Consider the following 20,761-nt stretch of genomic DNA (forward strand, 5'->3'; position numbering starts at 1 on the left):
TATAATCCCGATTAATGTTTTAAGCACCAACACATTTGTTTATTTGCACAACAATCATTTAGTGATACCATAATAAATAAAACCAAAAGCATTGTTGTACATTTAATGATATATTTATTTAGTTGACATTACCACCAAGGTATACATTTTGACAGGTAATTATCGATATTCATTGCATAATTTTAAAATGACCAAATAACAAAAACAACAATCTCTGATGGTTTATACTGTTGGCATTGTATGCTATTTTCATTGAGCACCTTAAGGATAGAGGTGCCATAAGCGTTCAATCGAACCCTACAGGATGCCATCTTATTAAGGCGCTTCTGTGAATAACGCTTGTCTGCCACCTAGAGGGCAAATGTCAAAGCTTTTTTCAAGAGGGGAATTATCTTCATATTAAATAAGCTGATTTGCTATATCCTCCCTCCCCATCAACCCACACTCAAATGAAAGCATGAGTGGAATCGATACTTTAACAGGTCAGTTTGTTTGATTATTACGACAAAACCATAAAGGTATAAGAGCCATGTAAAAGATTGGTGTGATGAATTGAAAGAAAGCTTACTGGTTTGAAATACCTTCTCGCGTTTTTAGTACAGCAAAATAAGCTATTTCTCCAGTATTCAATACACACACACACTGTAACAAAAAACATGTTGACTTTTATTCCCTTGTTAAGCAGATGCAAAATAACTAATTAAGGGGTTACAGCAAATCAATATTTATTTTTTGGTGTTCTAAATTTAGGAAGAACCGTCTTTACAGCCCCTTTATCGGAACGTTTCACTGGATGTGGAAAAGGCTTCAACAGCGCAGTGTATAGAATCAGGGGGCAATCATAACCATTACATGCAATACTGGTGGGAAATGTTGGGGGGCGCTCTAGTTCACAATTTGAATAAACATAATTCAGATACAATTTCTAAAGGTATCAACAGTCCATTTTTTTAAATTATCATATACAGTACATTATGTGAGTTCTGTAGTCAGTTGGCGATTTTGCCCATGCTGTTAGTAAAAAATGGAATATAAAAAAAAAAAAAAAAAAAAAAAAAAAAAAAAAACATACACTTGCTGGCCGTTCTTTACAATACCATTGTGGTTCATTGGGCTTTCATAAGAACCCCTAAAACAGAAGGTTATGGGTTCAATACAAAATACCAAACCAATTGGTATTGGTTTTATGTTAATTTAAGGTATATGCTGTAACTACCAGGTGCTCTCAAGATTTTGTCTCTTGTTTGTAAGAATGTCTTAGCAAGTCTTATCACAATTGGATAAGCATCTTTCTGGATGTACAGTTTCATTATAATTGGACAACAAGTTCCACTGTAAAACTAGATATGTAAACCTCTTTGTGTTCATATCCCCAGTGGGGGACAATAAGAACTTCCCCAAGGATCCCATCCCACTCAAGGAAAATAAGGTCTGTAGGCCTACACAGGAATGCACAAAAAACATCATACTTTACAAACGTACACAGTACGGTCTTTATTTGTTTAGTATATTGATTTTGAATATGGTCCCAGGGGCACAGTCTTTGTAATTAAATTCTCCCTCACACCTGTGCGCTCTTGGCTTGGTTTGTAGAGGCTGCGGTATCTTCTTCTTTGGTATAATAGAAGCGGTCTTCATCATATTGCGGAGATTCTCCTGAGCAGCAGCTGACCATAGAGCCTCCGAACAGGCAAAGAGCTGCGCCGATCCAGCCTGCGTACAGCGAGTACCCAAACGACAACAATCCTGAATCACGGTGCACTCCAATCGGGAACCAGACAGTGGATATTATTCTGCCAAATGCTGGATGGGAAAGGGAAAGGAATAAGCCAGCTGTCCTCATGTTTCCACCAGCTGTTCCAGTGTAATTGTGCATGACAAAGGCATGTTCCAACAATACCCCCATGGCTTTTTATATGTTCACACCTCTATCTTGAAACTGCCCCCCATGAAGCAAGAGAACATGCAGTAATAAACAGATTGGGACAGATTGACCTCGCTTTTGCTCTAGTGTAAAAAAAAACAAAAAACAAAAAAACACTAAAACTAGAAAGAAACAGCAATGCATGTAAGATCAGGGTTATTCTAAAAGTTATTTTCTTTTTTTTTTTTATTCCATAAGTGTCCACAAGCACAGTAATTGAGCACATCTTGCCCAGTAAAAATGTATGTTTACCAGCTGCATTTGCCAAAAGGGGGTATATTCAATTTATCTAAATGATGGGGGATCAAAATACTGGCATTGTTTAAATAATGAATACAGGTCCCAAAATATGCTTTTCATATACACAGTAGCCTACTGGTCTCCTGTACCTCATGCAAAACAAAAAGGACATCATGCAGGGGAAACTTACCTACCAGTAGAACGAGTACTCCTCCCAGTACTGAACGCTTGTGTTCTTGATTGTGGTTCGCTGCCCAGATTGATGCACGGTAGAGCTATTACCACGAGGAGGATGGCAGGCAGACCCAAGATAGAAACTGAGATTTTGAGTTTCAGAATATTAATATGAATCCAAACCTGCTGGTAGTCCATATCTGAATGCTAGATTTAGATAGATTAGGTAAAAACCTGCTTAGACAATTCGGAATAATTAATTATTCTTTAACTTTTAGAAAAAAAAAAAAAAACCGCCAAATCTCTAGTCCCGTTTTCATACAGTACCACACTAGTCTGGATTGATATAAAATACAACTGCCCTTCGTTAGAGTATTTGATTTACATTACACATGTTTCAAATACATTAAAAGGCTCCATGATCCTTGAATTACTGTCTTCTATCGTGTATTTTTAATGCGTATGTATCTTACATTTCCGTGTTTTTGTACATGCGTTCATTATTATATATATATATATATATATATATATACACACACACACACACACACACACACACACACACACACACACACACACTTTTAGGAGAAACTAAAGGTAAAGAGTCAAGTTTAAAACGTTCGAAATGTGGAAGTCACCAATTTGTGTAAGGTTACATTTTAAACGAATTAATGTTTTTGCTTATTACTTGTTTCATTTTGATGCACATTTTCCACTAAAGCAAAACTATTATTAAAACCCTACTGCCATCTAGCGTCGATTAGCGTTTACAACAGTTGGTTCTAAGGATAAGTGAAGCAGTGTTTTCTTTTTGTGTTGGAAGACAAGCACATATTTTACATATAAATATCGATAACGTAGCACATTTGTTAAGAAATTTGAATCCCTGCTATATACTTCAGTAATACTTTACCAATAGGTCTATATGTACTCTTCTGGAGGCTTACTGGGATTGTCACTAAATGTATTTCTAATTGTCAGCTATGGGTAGTTTACAATTGTCGAGATATTTTCTACAACTTCTGAATATATAGCTGACAACCAATCAGAGGGCAAGAGGATGTTGTAATATGTAATATAAAAGTTGCACATTCCTGTTGCAATTCATTTCCAGCAATGATAGCAGGACAGCATATATGACACTGTGTAACTGCCATGAAAGGAGCATAGAAAACTTATGGATGGGAAGAAGGCACACAAATGTACAGGAAGTATATCAGGTTTTTTTACTTATTATAATGAAGCTCGCATTTACCTCTGTGAGCACTACTGCATTATAAACTGTAGTATAAATGCAATGTGTTGATTTTTTTTTTTTTTTTAATTTTTTTTTTTTACATTCAAAACCACAATGGGAATGTTATCTAATTGTACAACACTGCAACAAACAAAAAACAAGAAAACAGTTATAATAAAAATTGTGCAGACTATAGACAGAGGTGCAAAGCTATAAGCATATTAATTAACAATAACAAAATGCCTTTCATGAGATCAGACGAGCAGGGTCTGAGACCAGGGTGGGCAAGCTGAGTGACAGCCCTTCTACCTCAACACAGGATAACACACAGTGGTGCTGATCATACTTCTACAGGGCTGTTACCAGACCAATTATTACCTTTAAACATAGTAGACCCTGATATTTCTGTATATATTAAATGTCTTTATATCAAATAGTTTTAAGTGGCATTTATATTTGGTATACTAGTTAGCTAATCTTTTTTATCTCACTATAAATGATAACAAAATATATAGTCTCAGACATTGTTAGATCCAGCTGATTTTCACAAGAAGATGATACAAGTGGTGATTCCCATTGTAACATCTTATGTGGTGGGTATCACACTTTAGACTGTATACTCCATTGTATGAATTGCCTGGATTCAGTTTTTAAAAGCCCTTGCCTTTTTATCTTTCTGGAGTCCACTCTTTGTAAGAGCATTAACCCCACCAGCCCAGATATGTATTTATTTATTAGATCAACTTACACAATGTTTTTTTTTTTTTTTTTTCTGCTTGGATAAACCATGAACTATTGACATAGTCCACCCAGATTTGGCATCATTTGCCACAGTTAGCCATTGTCAGGCTTTTTATACAGTACTGTAGGACCAGGGTAATGAGTGACCATAAAAGCATCATGGTGATGAATATCTGGGAGGCTACTGTATAAAGGAAGGTGTTCCCAGGTTAACACAGATAACGAATGATAGTGGATGCAATCCAACCATAAGTACTATAACACTATAAGGCTAGTAATGGACCTAAAGAAACAATAGAAACAACTGGCATTTGTATCCTTTGTGCAAATGTGCTGTCCTTCACATGATATTGTTATTCAAACATAAATGCATTCTCTAATATGCAAAAGATGTATCTTGACAAGACTGCAGAGCTGACATGCCCAATAGTGAGCTAACAGCAGGTGTTCAGTTGACAAGTACTTCCTTACCCAAATAGAGGCTATAATAATTGTATCCCTCCTGAACAATGTAAACACCTTTTAGACTTGCCTCATTAAATCCTTGCCCCAGGTGTCCCTACACCCTATTGAGGGTTTGCTAATATTTTGTCCAATCTGTGTGGTGGCCTACACAGGTTTTTAGAACTAGAAACTCATTTTGAAAATCAATACACACTTTTAAAGGACTGTTTACCATAACATGCTTACCAGGAATTGGCATCATTTACAAACACTTTTTCTTTGTTTTCATGTTAGCAGCAAGTTTTTGCTTACTTCAGAATGCAGTTCACGTTTTTATGACCTAGTCTTTATAAAGCCAAAGTTAATTGGTCTGTATCATAAACATTGTAAATGGTACAACCCCAAGTAAAATGTTCTCCTGTTATCCATGGATATTCACCAGTGTTCTGTCTGGCAAACACTGTAACACTGTATACATGCAGTTATGCACCCCCCACAGTGTTAGTCTGGCAACAGCTCTGTACACAATGGTTGGATAGCAGTTATGGTACCCACTGGTCTCCGGTATTTTTTTCATTAAATTGGTGACGACGGTGGTATATATATATATAATATATATATATATATATATATATATATATATATATATATATATATATAGGATATATATATATGGCAATTTGTTGACAGTTGTTTTATATATGTTTATATATATGTATAATATAATATATATATGTATATATATATATATATATATATATATATATATATTTTTTTTTTTTTTTTTTTTTTTCTTTTCAGGCAAGCTGGGCAGCCTCTCAAGTCAGCCACCCAAGTATGGAAATACTGGACTAGGTAAGCGAAACATTCTGCTCTTTTACTCTTTAGGAACCAAAGAGTCCTCTTGTACATTTACAGCTTTGTTTACATGCTTCACAGATAATGTAACCCGGGACTGGTTCAGATGCCTTTATTTATCAAGAAATTATGTGAATTTGGGAATATAAACAAAACATGTCCTAACTTTAACAAAAAGAAAAAAAGGTTCTTTTTTCATATCATTTCTGTGAACATTTTGCCCTCTTGGTAGAAATGATCAGTAGCACTAAGGTAAGCGAATAATGCCTTGGATGCCTACTGTAGAGCATGAAAGCAAGAGTGGAATTGCTATACCAAGCTACCCTGGGTATGGGCGGCTCTTTGGCATGGTGTAGCAGATCTGTTATAAGATAACCTGCAATATTCTTGTTTTTCCTATTATTCATGTTCAGGCTTATAGAAAATGTCACTGTTAGTCATTCTATTATTTCCTTCAAAACGAGGGGGGCAGTTTGTTTTATCAACTTTTATACAGATCTTTTCTTTGTTTGTTTTTTAATGGCTAGCCAAAATATTTAGCAAAATAAGTGTAAGCGTCCTCAGATAAACCATATAATAACGTAGTGCACGCCTTAAATTAGACAGCAGTACCAACAGCAACATGTTGAGTCACATAAAAACACTGTTTTTCTTTCTTTAAAAAAATCCTTCATAGAAATTCAGATATATTCATATAATACATTCAGTCACTGTCTACAGGTATAAAAATGTTATGTACCTGCCACTTAAAATGCACAGCGCTAGCAGCAGACCGCCACCTCTTTTATGAGTCTTTCAATAAAAGCTAATAAATTAATTTTTAACCGCACCTTGATTGCTGTGCTATATATGTATAGAAAAGAACTGCATAATCACATGACTCAAAGGAGACACCGCAATTTGGAATCCAAAGACTGTGTCTCCACCAAGTCATGTGACCTTTATTCCAGCATCCAGAAAAAGCTTGCAGGCAGCTCTTCCAATTCCTTCATATGGGAAGTTTCATTACAGTACATTTTTGATGTGATGTTTTGGGGGGAGGTGGGACTACTATATATTTTTCCCTGCTTTGTGGCACATAATAAATAAAGAAATCTCTTTATTGCTCTCTATCCTCCCAGTTCAACCAAACCATTGGTTGAATTAAATATCAGATGTTCACCTCACACTGTTGGCAGGCACTGTGCAATATCTCTGGTGAGATCGGAGTTCAGAATAGTGGTGTTTCGCTACAGTGATAGAAGTCTGTTTGCTCCCGTTCCACTTCCCATTAGGGCTCCTTCAGAGTGTTGATACGGGCACAGATTTTCAGGGCTGGGCCCAGTTTGATATTCATGGCACTCATCAAGTGATCTTCCTTGAGAAGCAGCAGCGCCTGGCCGTCAATCTCCTGGGCACGGAACTCGGCAGCAATGTCCTGGCAGCCTGTGGAAGGATGACATGCCATTATAGATCAATGCATCTGAACTAAGCTCCCTGTCGTAATCCGTCATATTCTTCACTGTGTACTGTATAAAAAAGATTCACTAGCCCCCCCACCCCTTCATTGGCTTGAATTTAGGATGAGAGATACATATGCTATTCATATTGATAATTTTGTTAGGTGCCTATTTTGTACCATGGTCTCACACTAGTTTCTTGCATAAACCTGTAGATGTCCAAACCATTAAGAAAATACCATCACCATTGGTAAGTTTGAAACCTATAGAAGGCCATCCAGGTAAAAAAACACTTAGCATCTATGGATTTGGACCAATCAGAATACATAAAAGGCTACAGGCCCTATTTAGCAAATATGTGCGCATCCGCTATCGCTAGGGCAAATACGACAGTGCTAGTGAACGAAAACATGATTTAGGAGTCAGGTCTCATGCTTGGGCACAGTAGAAATCCGCCTAGCCAATCAAAGCACAGTGGGAGGAGTAAGGTTACAACCAATAAGGATTTAACATTCCCTTTAAGAGCACCTGTGCGTCTGCGATAGCGAACGGAAGGTATTTTGAAACCAAAAAAAAGAAGGAAGACAGAAGGGCAAAATGTCCGGCAGCCCAAGTGAAGAGGATGACCAAGCCCCTCAAGCAAGGCTACCATTTTGTTTTAGCAGCCTGGAGGGGCAGTGAATACAAAATTTAAAAAGTGATCTATAAGCAAAATTAAGTTACATACATAGTTTTTTTCTGTTTCACTTGCTGAGTGAGCGATGCGATGGGGAGGGGGAGGGATTTAGAATCAGGAGTTTTCCTTAAGTTAGGGATGTACAGATCACCTTTGAACCGTAAGCACCATCAGTTTGTATTAACAATGTACACAATCATTGTTTTTTTTGTTTTCTAATTGTATTTATTTCAGTTTTACACTAAAATATTGAGCTATCTTAGCTAATATTAGAGTCAATGTCAGATCTTTCAACACTTGTTTAAAATTACATATTAGTTACGGTGGGATTACCTCTGAGTTAAAGCGATCACTAAGGCTCTGAAACCACCAGTTGATGCTCGTCTCAGGGGGTCCGTGTCTATCCATCTTCTACTAGACTACCCAATGCAAAGTCCATATACCACCACAAATTGGGAGGGAATGGCAGAGGTCAGGCAACTTTTAATTGGATCATTTATTACACATACTATTTTCTTTAAATTCACTGCTTCTCATTTCATTTTCAACAACCTAATTGGCCAAATTAGTATGTGTAATAATTAGAATAACAACACGTACTAGTCAAATTAGAATGTGTACTAAATAACCAATTTTTGACCTGGGTGACTTTCCATAGAAACCCTGGTGAAAATAAAACGTGTAACTGGCAGTAGGGTTTGACATGAGGCACGTGAACATAGTAAGAAATTGTTTAAAAACAAAGAAGCCATAAATGAGAAGTCACCTGGTAAAGCGTAAATAAAGGCCCAGACGTCACTGACTGTCCACTGCGTAGGATCGGACTGTACGGAGGGCAGGCTCTCATTATTGTCTGAGGAGTGTCTCACTCTGAGATCCAGCTCCCTCCCCTGCTCACTCTGTCGCCGCAGCCGTGTCGTCATGGCAACAGGAACTGTGTCTTCTTGAGGCGACTGGCTGCGAGCTAGTTGCATCCCACCTGTGGCGGGATAAGTAGCTGGCAACTAAAATAAATAAATCAAGATAAACAGCTTTTTCCAATTCCCATCGAAACCAATTTTAAGCCCTTTAAGGAAGCATGCTAAGCATAATCTACCAATTAAACTTGGCAAAGACTGTCTTTAGCATGAGTTATCTAAAGTTTCACAATCTGCGGATATACGAAGGTGCCTGCCATCTGTCTATCACACATTTTTACGCATATGTAAAGCACCGACTATCCAATTGCAATAAAACATGGTTCTTTAGTGCAAGTTATTCAGAGTATCATATTATTAAAAAAAAGACATTAGTAAAATAAGACGAAAGCAATGAGTTTGCAGCACACCAACCTGCCGGAGAAAGTGCTCCCTGGAGCCCCCCTGTGCCCCTCTCGGCCGGCGCCCTCGTCGCCCACCTGGCTTCCGAGTCCAGCGGACCCCCTTGTCTGCTTTCAGCAGGCTGACTCTTTTAGTGCAACTAACATTGAACCTGGGAAAGGAAGAACAGAAAACACTGAGGATCTGTAACACTCTACAATGTGTGTTCACACAGAAAGAACTGATGGGCAGCCTCTTAGCTAAATAAGAGGCGCTCTGAATCGCTGTTGTTTTCAACAGATCGTGACTTACACTGGGAAGATAGTAATCAGTATAATAATATAGAGTAAGTCAGACCGCCTCAAGATTACATTTATTGTATATGGAGCCCTAAAAAGATAAGTTATATAATCTACATTTTCATACATATTGTCTGTTTAATATGCTGTTATATGGTATGTTCTCTACCATCCCCTTATTGTTTCAGCTTAGATCCCTATTTACCAAGCTTACAAAATATTCCAGCAAAAAAACAAATACATTCTGAAATGAGTTGATTTGAAAAATGAACTGTAGGAGTGTGCCACTTAGCTTCTTTCTGTGTAACTCACTGATTTTATACACATACGTTCCACTTATTAACTCAAGGTTGCCACAGTGTTAGTACACAAATAACTCACATAACATGATTTATTAAACCATCAACAGTGCAAAACTTAGAAATGCTAAAAGAAACCTCAATGACAAATGTTTCCTTTGAAAGAAAGAAAGTCGTTGAATTGACTTAAAGTTATCTGAGTATTTCTGAGCTTACGCTTAAGCTTCACAGAGCAGGGGCAGGAGACGAGCAAGTGAGAGAGTCTAGAGTTGAAGCAGCCTGGAGAGCTGTAGCAGCCTGGCTCCACACTCTACTGTACACGTTTCTGTTTCTGCTGTGGTTAACGCTTCCTCCACCACAGAACACAGGAAGCACCTCTTTTACTGCTTAAAAGAAATACACAAAACGGTTTGGGCTGACCCTATTAGACTACAGTTTGTGGTAAGATTTATCAGAAATGCATGAGAAAAGAATTCAGTACTGGGAAATGCATTTCATGTTGTTGCCCTTTTGCCTGTAGTTGTTGCTACTAAGTGGGTTAAACACGTAATCAGGTCTTATGCTGAAGTAAGTGCAAAGACAAAAGAAAATTAATTAATTCATAATTTCACCTTTTGGCACATGACTTGGAGCAGAATCGTTTTGACCGCAGGAATTTGTGTGCGTATCCCATCTTCCCACAGAACTCGCATTTCAGCAGCTCTGTCACGGTTTCCTCCATAACCCCTATGAAAAAGAACAAAACCGTACGAATATGATTTTACACAAGCAGTGTGCTGCAGACAGCGTAAAAATGTGCCCAATAGCCCCCTTTGGCTATTTGCATAATCAAGGTATTGAGGTGTATAATAAAATCATGATAAAAAGCTTTGCAGTTAAATTCTGTCTCCAAAACTCTGTGCTTTTTCTATCATCCTTTTATAATAAATTCAGCATATATTACCTTATACTTAAGATAATAGGGGAGGGGTACGGATGTAGACATCAGTATTACAAAGAAATAAGTAAATCTTCATATCCTATGGGTGTGTCCACTGCCATCCTCTTTTTTTTACCATGCTTACTCGCTTTTCCTACAAAAATCCTAAATCCTAAAATGCAGATCTTCAACCAACCTTGGAAAGTGGAAATAATAATTGAACACATTTTTTAATTGATGCAAGCTGACTCTGAAATGTTTGGCATGTTTAAGAGAAATGGTTCTGCCTTAATCTCTTTTTATAATACAGCAAATATTTTGCATTGAGTTAAAGATCTATTTCTGCAGCCTGACCATCCAATTCTTTTTAAAGCAAAAAAACATATTGCTGTGTTACTGTTCTCTTCCAGTCTTGCACTGGTCCTGACGAAAGGTACAAACCGTCAGCGATGATGTCATCCATGTCACTGTCTGTGGAGTGTTCCGGCTCTTCAGTCTCCATCATGGACTGTGGCTCCTCACTGTTGGGTTCCATCACCTGCTGCTCACACTGCTGCCCTTTCTTCTCAGTCAAGAGGGAAGAACGACTTACCTGTGACAAAACGACAAGCCACAATTCAGACCAGAACTGCTCACGGTATTCATGACAATGCCTTTGAACCTTTCAAATCTTTTATTATATACATTTTAAAAGGTTGTGTCATTTTACCGTGAATTACATGAATTATTATGGATTATTACGTGAGAGACGAGAATTATTATCGCAAATGTTTTGTTTGTTTACCGTCGTGTCTAAAGAATATACTGTTTGTTACTATTAGACAGCTGAACACGATCACCAAAGGCCAGCACTAAACCCGGACATCACTGCACTTTTTTTCATGAATACCTGTATTTACACCATGAGCACTTCAGCATGCACTGTGGACTTGTGTTGGTGTTTTGTGTTACATGTGGGTGTTAAAGATTGGGACTATTATTATTTCAGGATCCAACCCGCGGACTAAAACAGAGCAATACACGCCGCTATATTGCACGTTAACATTGTTATTATTTACTGTATTTGGGTCATAAGACCAACTGGATTAAAATTAAAATATCATTGCACTTGGATTATCGCTGTCTGTCTGTTCACTGATCACTGCTGCATTCCTGCACCTGCACACTGTTAACCACTTTGCCACAGGTCTCAATACAATGTGTTTACAGCACTTTTCTGTCTTGCAATGCACTCTGGTTGCTTTCAGCATGTGGGTCAATATCCCTCACTAGTCCAGTTACTTGTCATTATACTGTACACCAAAGTATAAGGGAAAGCCTACTGGGTCATGACCAGGTGACCAAGGAATTTCTGAGAAGGGACCATTGAGCACTGCTGAGGTTAAGTTAATCAAACATGCCTCAAAGGAGAACCCTGTCCAGTAGTCATACACACAGAATCAGTGAGCTTGTCAGGTCAATGCACAGCCTCACGTTGCCTGATGCACACATCCCACTTCTTCTAAACCTCACTGTCTCATTGTTTGCATGCAATGTCACTCTGACAGAGGGCACACTTTCAGTACTGTAACTTTGGGCAAAACTGGCAAAATGTTTTCATCAGTTATTTCCAGTAATTAACCAGACACTTGATATTCACTTCATACAATAATATCTCCAAACTCAATCATAAAATCTGTATAAAATATAATAATAACTAAGCCAAGAGGACAAGTATTTCATTGGAAGAATATAACTAAAAAATAATAGCGTGGTTTTCAAAGATTTAAAACTGTTTCCTGAAAGGAGAAAAACAACAGTGATTGGTACATTAAAAGTAAGAAAAAAACAATTAGTTTAGTGTCAGAGTCATAGGATCCATGAAAAGTGCATAATTTAATTTCCCATCAACAAAATATTCACAGTAAGACTGAATTGTTACCACTTAGAGGTATTGCAAAGTATTACCAATTAGTATTCACAGACTGATATAGCCTACTTAATGACTACTAAAGAATACACTAATAGTCATAGGGTCGTATAAATATAGTCAGTTACAATAATAGGTCTTTTAAGTAATACCCTTTTTTGGCATGTATATTAGAATAAGAATAGCAACAAATCAGTACAAAAGTTGCAGCAATTCAATCATAATTTGATTGGCTCTTGTATTTTTTCCTGCAGCAGCTGTAGCTCAGTGCTATCTCCTAGTGGATATACCGGGAATGGCTCGAGCCCCTCCTGGATGACAAAGCCCTCGATGAGGTGGGTGAGGATGTGTGGTTTCACAATCGCCTGCGGAGGCTTGTTCTCAGGCAGGCCAGCTGGGACAGGCTTGCTGGGGCTCCTGACCACAGCAGGCAGGAGAGTAGGGGGGAGAGGAGGAGGAGGAGGGGGAGGAGGAGGATGGGGAGGAGAAAGAGGAGGAGGTGGGGAGCTGTTGATGTAGGAGGGGTCCGAGGAGGATCTGATCACAGAGGTGTTGCCTGAGGTGTTCACACACGGAAGTCCAGGCAGACCTGGGAGGAAGAGAAAGAGAGGGAAGGGAGTCACTCAGCTGTTCATTAGGAAAGATAAAGAGAAATCAGCATGCTTACTGATTCAACGGATCCTAAATGACCCAGGGGCATCCACACTGGGAATACATAGAATATGATTTCAATTGTCTCACTTGTAATGACTATAAGGTTAGGATTCAGTATGCAGTAAAATTGTGTTTAAAGTTAAGATTAGGTTTAAGCAAAACCTTCTGCCATTCACTTTCAATAACAATTCAAATCCTGTTATAGGTACAGTTTGGATAAATATCTCACTGACCACATCAAAGTATGATAAAGAGCTACTTGAGGCACTCCGTAGTTAAAGAGATTATTAATTAAAGAGATTACTAATATTTTATTTTTTACTTATTTAATACCCTATTATGGCCAGTTGTTCCCTATGATTATCCATCATTGTTTCTGTTTACATCATGATTTGCCATTGCCTATTAACTATACTTGAAGGACAATCTTGCTAAAAGTTAATCTGACTACTCTGACTGTGAGGAAGTGAGGCATCCATGTTGCACCAACGCCCACAGATGCAGCACTGTGCACTGAAGCCTGTAGAACGCAAATCTGCTTCCCCACCTCACATCCTCATAATCAGCCCAGTATTATCAGAACCAAGCCCTCGACTGGCTTCCATTTCCTTATACCTGTTGACATGTCTTGCTGAGTGGAGCTCTCCTCGCAGTCCCTGACTTGACCAGCAGGGGGTGACAGAGCAGGAGGTGTTGGAGTTCTGTTCCCAGGCAGACACTCCTCCCTGTCTTCTCTCATCTCCTCTTCACACATCCCCTCCACCTGGTAGACCTGCTTAACCCGACCCCCCCCACCACCACCACCACACAGGGAGTGAGAGTAGCCACAAATCAGTGCCCAGAAACATAATCAAACAGCAAGAAACACACACGTCCATTTTAAACGTCATGGAATAATCTCACCTCTCTTGCACTTCTACTGTGTTTGAAAAGAAGCAAATATATTGTAATAAAAAATATATAAATCCGCACTGAGAGCTATCAGTTTGTATGCCATACTTTCAGGTAATCTGATATGCATTTACTTCTTGGGTCATTTTACCTCAGCAATGTCTTCAGATACTGGCTGCAAAGCATGTCAGTCAACTGAGGAAGCAGCTGGTTGGTTAATCACTGAAGAAAAGGCGTTGAAAATGTACTCTCCTACCTGAAAGTAAGGCCTTCAAACAGAGCTGGTGTAGTACAGATATATACATGTGTCTTTGAAAACATGTAAGACACAAATTATGTATGGAATTATTTCATTAGTAAGAACCTCTTTAAGATCTTTTTACAGGAGATGACAGGACAAACAAAACCTTCACAAAAACTTAAATAGTGTTTCTATCCAATACAAAAATGAAATGCCCTGAAGGTCTTACCACTGGAACCTCCATGGGGGTGGGATGCTGCACTTGCAGGTTAATGGCTACGGTCTGGGGAGGGGGCAGCCCCTGGTAGGGCATTTGGACCAAGGCATCGACTGCCGGCAGCTCCTCCTCTGACACAAGCATCTGCCCAGGGGGCAGAATCTCCGAGGCCTGAACAGACTGCAAGGGGAGTGGCTGTAGCTGGGCAGGGGGAGAGTGGGAGAGCTGAGGTGGAGGGGAAGGCGGTGAGGACACGGGGCCTAGGGAGGCCTGAGGGGCAGGAGGCTGCTGCTGATGTGGTGGCTGGGGAGGGAAGTTGATGGATGGTGAAATAAGAGTGGTGTAAGGAAGGGGGCCAATGTGAGCTATCGGGGAAGTCACAGGAGGAAGGTGGGGCTGTATTACCTGGGCAGTACTTAGAATGGGTGACTGGGCAGGGCCTAACTGCAAGGGAGTAGAGACCAGAGCATGAGGCTGTGATTGGATAAGTGCCTGGGGCTGAATGACTGTGGTAGGGGATTGGCTGGTGGGGGACTGAGTAGGTGGAGGTGAAACCACGACTGTTTGCTGCTGCACAGCCTGCAATTGGCCAGGGGATGAGGTCAGGGGCAGGGCAGTGGCTGTGATGGGAGTGCAGTGCTGCGATTCAATGGAGACTGTAGTGGGGGGAGGGACCTGGGTCTGGATTGCCAGGGAGAGAGGCGAAGTCTCTTGACGAGAGACCTGGAGTGCGATTGGCTGAACTTGCCGCTGGGGGGGTGGTGGCTGCTGTTGGATGATTAGCTGGTGGGTTGGACCTTTCTGTGGTTGAGCAGCGTGAATATGCTGGTGTTTGATAAGAGGGTATGGGGCTGAAACAGAGACAGAAACACTAGTCATAAAAAATTAATTGTCCTACCTATTGTTCATTTAATTTCTCAATATTCAATCTCCAATATTTAGTTCTCATTTTTCTGTAAACTAGCTATTACCTGCGACATAATGATGGCAAACACTTTAAAATAGTAAGGGGAATGTAAAAAGGGTAATCACTTTGACATCTGAGTGCACCAGCAGGTGTAAATTACACCATCGCAACTGCTTACGCCGTCGTTACTACTGCCAACTTAAGCCCAATTTAAAAGTAAATTCCACACCAAAGCACCAAAGCAAAATCATCCCCCGTGTAGTAACGACCGTGTTGCGACCAAGGTGCAGCAGAGAACTGAAATCGCCATAGTTTCACGTGTTGGCCTTCGCATTCTATAAGCAAAAATATAAAGAAAAAAAAACTTTACAGCTCACGAAATACACACACTGTTGTCTCTATAGAAAGAGAACAAGGACATTCTTAATTCTAAGCTTAACACAACAGTAATATTTAGTCAAAAGACGACAGCATTCCTTTGGCTCATATATTGAAGGTCATCCCATATTTCATCTATAAGATGAAGGAGGTTTTGCCTTGGTAATCGATAGCGCTGATAGAGCTCAAAATCATCACTATCCAATGAATGAAGTCTGTCCCGTCTGATTCTTTCGCGACGCACTGCACGGCGGTACTGTAAGTCATCAAACCAATGTACTACTCCACCCATCTTTGGCTTTTGCTAAACTAAATGTTATTTTACAATATTCAAAACTGATTTGATTTTAAATTGATCTTTCTGCCTATCCCCTATGTTATTTGACTGTCTATGCCAGCCTTACACCTACCCCCTAGCAGACGTACAGTTACGACACCTTTATGACCTGAATAAGTCTTACGTTTGCTTGGTCCACTCCGCAAAAAAATTGCGCCGTTGTAACACTTACGCCTGTTTGGTGCACTCCACCCCTGAAGCTAATTACTCTTTAATAAATTGAAATGTGTTTTTAAACGTTAGTTTTCCAAGAAAGTTCTAAACTGCTTTGTACGTGTCTCACATGTGGCTGCTGTACCTGGTGCTATGAGCTGGTGGGCCCCGGGCTGGCGGGTGTGGGTGGTGGGCTTGGGTTCAGTGATGGGGTCCTCTCCCTTCTTGTTGCCTTCCAAGAGGGGCTCCGGCTGCTGGTTGGGCTTCAGAGGGCACACGGACATCTTGGGGTGGGCCACTGCCAGAGGCTGCCCCTGGCTGGTGGCTTTAAGGGGCACACTCTGGGGGGAGGCGAGGGCGCTGGGTTGGTGTGGACGCAGGGTCAAGTTCTGAACCTAAAAGAAATAATGTCAACAAGCATTGATGACTGACCTCCCTGATTGCATGACTCGCTGGCAAGCCTTTACCAAGTGAGCCACTTGTGAATCCCCTCAACCAGCAAAAGGTGTCTATCAGGGAATGATCATCTGTTTTAATAGGGAGCTGCCTTTTCATTTTTTCTTCACATCACCACTGTTTCCGATAAAGCTCCTCCATAACGTGAACTCAACTCATTTTCTAATTATGACAGAATCTTGTACTTATAGTAAATGCAGAACCTGTAACTGGTCTGCTGTCCTGTAAAAACATTACTGTGCTGTTTGCTAGGTTTCACTTTACTAGAACCACAAACCCACAAACCCGCCTGTTGACTTCAAAGCTGTTATTTGAACCCAGGGCTGGCTCACCTGAGTAGCTGGAGTGTGGGAGCTGGATGTAGCAGAAACTACAGGAATATCTGGCTGGACAGCAGCTACAGTGGCAGTGGGAGTGAGAATGAGCTGTGACACACAAGAGGGAGAGGGGGGAGAGAAACACAGAAGAGAGCTGGGGAATACAGGCAGGAAAAACAGCTAAAATGGCTAAGCTAATATATTTAAAATGTGTTGAACAAACCCTAAATGTACTTAAAACTTCTTAAGAATTTCAGAAACTAGATATTTTGTTCATTCCACAACTAATTCTTAGTAACAGAAAGTAATAATATTCTTCTATAATGACAGGTTTGTTTTTATATAAATGGCAGTCTCTGCTCTTGTGGTTTATACTGCAGGACCACTTGGTGAAATGCCTAAGTATGTACACTCGGTGAATTTTATTAATGATTGGTTTTCTTAGCTTTATCAATTTTACCCTATTATTTCAGGAAATGTAAGCTATCTTATATTCACCAGTAATTAATGACTATAGCTATACTATTCAGACTGATTCTTTGCACATCCCCACCAAGGATAAATCGCCACAGTATTAAGATACGTTTACTAGTCTACCAGAACTGACTATGCTTATGTGCAGTAGCACAAACTGTTATAAGTGTCATCTTTGGCATTCTGCTTCCTGTCAGGCCTGCAATGCAAAGCACTTTTTTCCATTAGAAATGATCAGCATAAGACTTGCAAGCGGAAGGATATGCCAAACTCTGATCTACAGTGTAGCAGCAGCACACACCAAGTAAACATTTATCTTACTCATTTAAAACATTACTTTAGAACATACATTGTGTTTATGGAAGCCAGAAAAGCAGGCTTGAAATGCTTTAACGTACTGCAAACAGGACAGCAAGGAAATATTCAACTCTGTGTGTAACACACCAACCACCAAAAAACAAATGTTTTACTTCAATTCAAACTCATTCAAAACCAAACTGAACTTTCTTCATATTTCAACTATTTATTTGTTTATTTTTAAATTAAACTGTCCAATAGTTTCAAATGTCCGGAAATAATTGTGACATAATAAGCCATCTGTTTTTATTGCTTGTAAACTAAACCATAAAAACAGGCAAAATAACTGCAAAGATTAGTATATGATCATTTAAATTTTAAGTAACTGTCTATGGGGTACATTTTAACAATACATAACCCCACCCCAGCACAAGCCACAGCTAATCAAATGAAACCTTATAAAACCTTTTCATTTATACTCTACTCCTCAAAGCAGTGGGTTTCAGCAAGATCTTTTTTGAGTGGGGACGCCCTGTATAAAAATACTATGGTAGCGAAATACAAGAAAAAATTACGTAGTGTGGATAAACTAGCAGTTATCCCAGGACAACAACCACACATCCCGAAAAGTTGTCATCCCTTAATTAACCCGATTTAAAATTCTACATTTAATGAACTCCATTTGTATTGGATAATCGGATGTCTTGCTCCAAAATCCAAAATCTGAACACTCCTAAACAGCACCTGATAAAAGAGGACCCAGTACAATCTGTGCATTTTGAAAAGCTTGCAGCATGTGTTGTACAGTTTGTGGCGGTGCAGTTTTGTTATAAGCAGCTCTGCGTTTGTGGAAGGCCTCCTTGGTGCCCCCTCTTACCATCTGAGCACGCAGGTACATCTGAGCCTGGCTGGTGGTCAGGGTGGGGGAGCTGTTTCCCAGGAGCATGGACTGCTGTCCGAGGGCACCCCCCCCGCCGCTGCCCGCCGCGCTGGAGGTCTGACTCCGGCTGATCAGCTGCGCCACTGGAGACGAGGAGAGATTGATCTGCAGAGACACAACACCGGGACTGTGATACAGCCAGCAGCTCTGCCTGGTGAGCCGGCATGAACGAACCACTTCAATGATGCTGGAAGCAAGGTGGTGCGTTCTGAAGCTCACAGCCAGGTAACTTGGCTTTCATTTAGTCCAATGCTCTGTCATCTACATTTTCCCCGTTATTTATTTTCTGTTCCATATCCTGTTATGCGTGTACTGTATGGTTCTCTGTTGCTGTTTGTGGTTAGATTGTTGTTTGCCATGCTTATTAATTATTGATTTTTAAAAGACTACTCAAGGATGTTTTTCTGAAGTGAGGTGGGAAAGCATGTTAGCGCTGTGCTGTGCATTTAAGCCTGTGTGACACTGACAGTGATATGCAACAAAGTATTTAATTGACTTGTAACAGTATGATCAGTCAGCTAAAAGACATAGCAATTTGCATGCTTATGGTGTCAATATGTGCCAACACTAATGTAAGTGTCTCTTTGATTGGTTGATTAATACATATCTACAAAAATAAAGTGGATCTGCTTGGCTTATCTGTACCAGTAGAGCAGTGATCCTTGTAAATGTTTCCAACAGTAAAAACACAGCAAAGTGTAATAAAGCATAGAAAAAACATGGTAAAGCATAGGCATTGTAAAGCCTGAAAGGTATTGTATAAGGGCATGTGGGAATTTTTCCATACTGTGTTTGCACTATAAACTAAATAAACCTTTAATTTTCTTTGAGAAGACATAAGATTATTTGGGATGTGGATTACTGTATAGTGAGGACCCTAAACCCAAGTGGAACAGCTAGTACATCAATCCACTGCGCCACCGAGCCCCCAACTTAAGTCGTTAAAGGCAAGAAATGATCTTTCATTTTGTGATCAAAGTCATCACTGCAAGTAACTGTCATCTCGTCTTTCAATTCAGAGGTTAAGTCTGTTGACGTTTCAAGTGGTAAGCTAGCCAATCACTCTGAACAGATTGCTGTGTACATTTCAAAGCAAGTATAACAAGCGGTGTCCTGTAAACTGTTAATACAGTCACTCAGAAGCTCCAAACCGTTTTTTTTTCTTTTACAAGAAAGCAGAACGTGGAACGGTTTAATGATGATACACACACACACACACACACACACACAGCTGCTGACTCAAAACATACTCAAATAACAACCCACACTGTGGTTAACTGACAGTCCCCGATGTATCATCTTAGAATTGCAACTCTCTTGGAAAAAGATGTCGAAGTATTCACTCAGAATCTATTTTAACGTAAGCCACTGTATTTACAAATCACTGGACTGCTGGCAACTGTACAGACATCCTTATCAGTAGGCTTGCTACTATTCAATTTGCATTTTTTTTTGCCAAATCGAAGATTAATATCGACATTTATTTTAGAAAATAATTTACCGGGTTTTTTTTCGATCTTTAATGTTCCATTCAAGCAGAGAATGGGTGAAATCAACCATTATGCTGTAAAAAAAGCACTGACTTTTTATGCTATTGGAACATCTTATTTGGCGAAACCCCTTTATCATATTCAACATGCAACAAAACCATGGTTACCAACATTTTAATTAAAATACTTTTGGTCACAGTGGAGCTATAAATTGTAAAGGTAAAGATCCTACACATTAAAACACTGACTCAAATAAATCATAGAAAAAGCAGCATATAAAGGTGTATTATACAGACTTTTATAGCTAGATTTACAAGTAAAAATAATATTCACAGAACAAAACATTAGACAGTTGAACAGAACTAACTTGCACTTATTATTCAGAGTCTGAGCTCCCCCCCCTCCTGCTTCAGCACAGCTGTACTCAGTCACTGGAAGGTAAGGCAGGTACGGCCCACTTCGTCCTGCCGCGGAGTCTTCAGACATAGGTCAGGATATTTTGCACAATATTCCTCTTGCGTCCCATTTTCAAATCAAACTAGCAACTGTCAC

At 39.6% G+C, this 20,761-nt stretch overlaps 1 protein-coding gene across 12 annotated transcripts in view; it reads right to left on the reverse strand.

The window, feature by feature from the left end:
* Positions 1-5,716: 5,716 nt before the first annotated feature.
* Positions 5,717-20,761, reverse strand: part of phc3 (polyhomeotic homolog 3 (Drosophila)) — a 28,749-nt gene continuing 13,704 nt past the window's right edge. For 5 of the 12 annotated variants that reach the window (XM_041270383.1, XM_041270377.1, XM_041270380.1 and 2 more), the window contains 11 exons: positions 18,657-18,824; positions 17,024-17,116; positions 16,381-16,630; positions 14,473-15,311; positions 13,727-13,886; positions 12,748-13,046; positions 10,990-11,140; positions 10,241-10,355; positions 9,065-9,203; positions 8,500-8,737; positions 5,717-7,043 (listed from right to left, as the gene is read on the reverse strand). In XM_041270383.1, the coding sequence (XP_041126317.1) occupies positions 6,889-7,043; positions 8,500-8,737; positions 9,065-9,203; positions 10,241-10,355; positions 10,990-11,140; positions 12,748-13,046; positions 13,727-13,886; positions 14,473-15,311; positions 16,381-16,630; positions 17,024-17,116; positions 18,657-18,824 (2,607 nt within the window). In that variant the 3' untranslated portion in view covers positions 5,717-6,888. Of the gene's footprint in view, positions 7,044-8,050; positions 8,153-8,499; positions 8,738-9,064; positions 9,204-9,845; positions 10,013-10,240; positions 10,356-10,989; positions 11,141-12,747; positions 13,047-13,726; positions 13,887-14,472; positions 15,312-16,380; positions 16,631-17,023; positions 17,117-18,656; positions 18,825-20,761 lie in introns of those variants that run through there. The other 7 variants (XM_041270378.1, XM_041270384.1, XM_041270388.1 and 4 more) reach the window with 7 other exon arrangements.

The sequence above is a fragment of the Polyodon spathula genome, chromosome 14 (assembly GCF_017654505.1).
Source record: "Polyodon spathula isolate WHYD16114869_AA chromosome 14, ASM1765450v1, whole genome shotgun sequence".
Lineage (NCBI taxonomy): Eukaryota > Metazoa > Chordata > Actinopteri > Acipenseriformes > Polyodontidae > Polyodon > Polyodon spathula.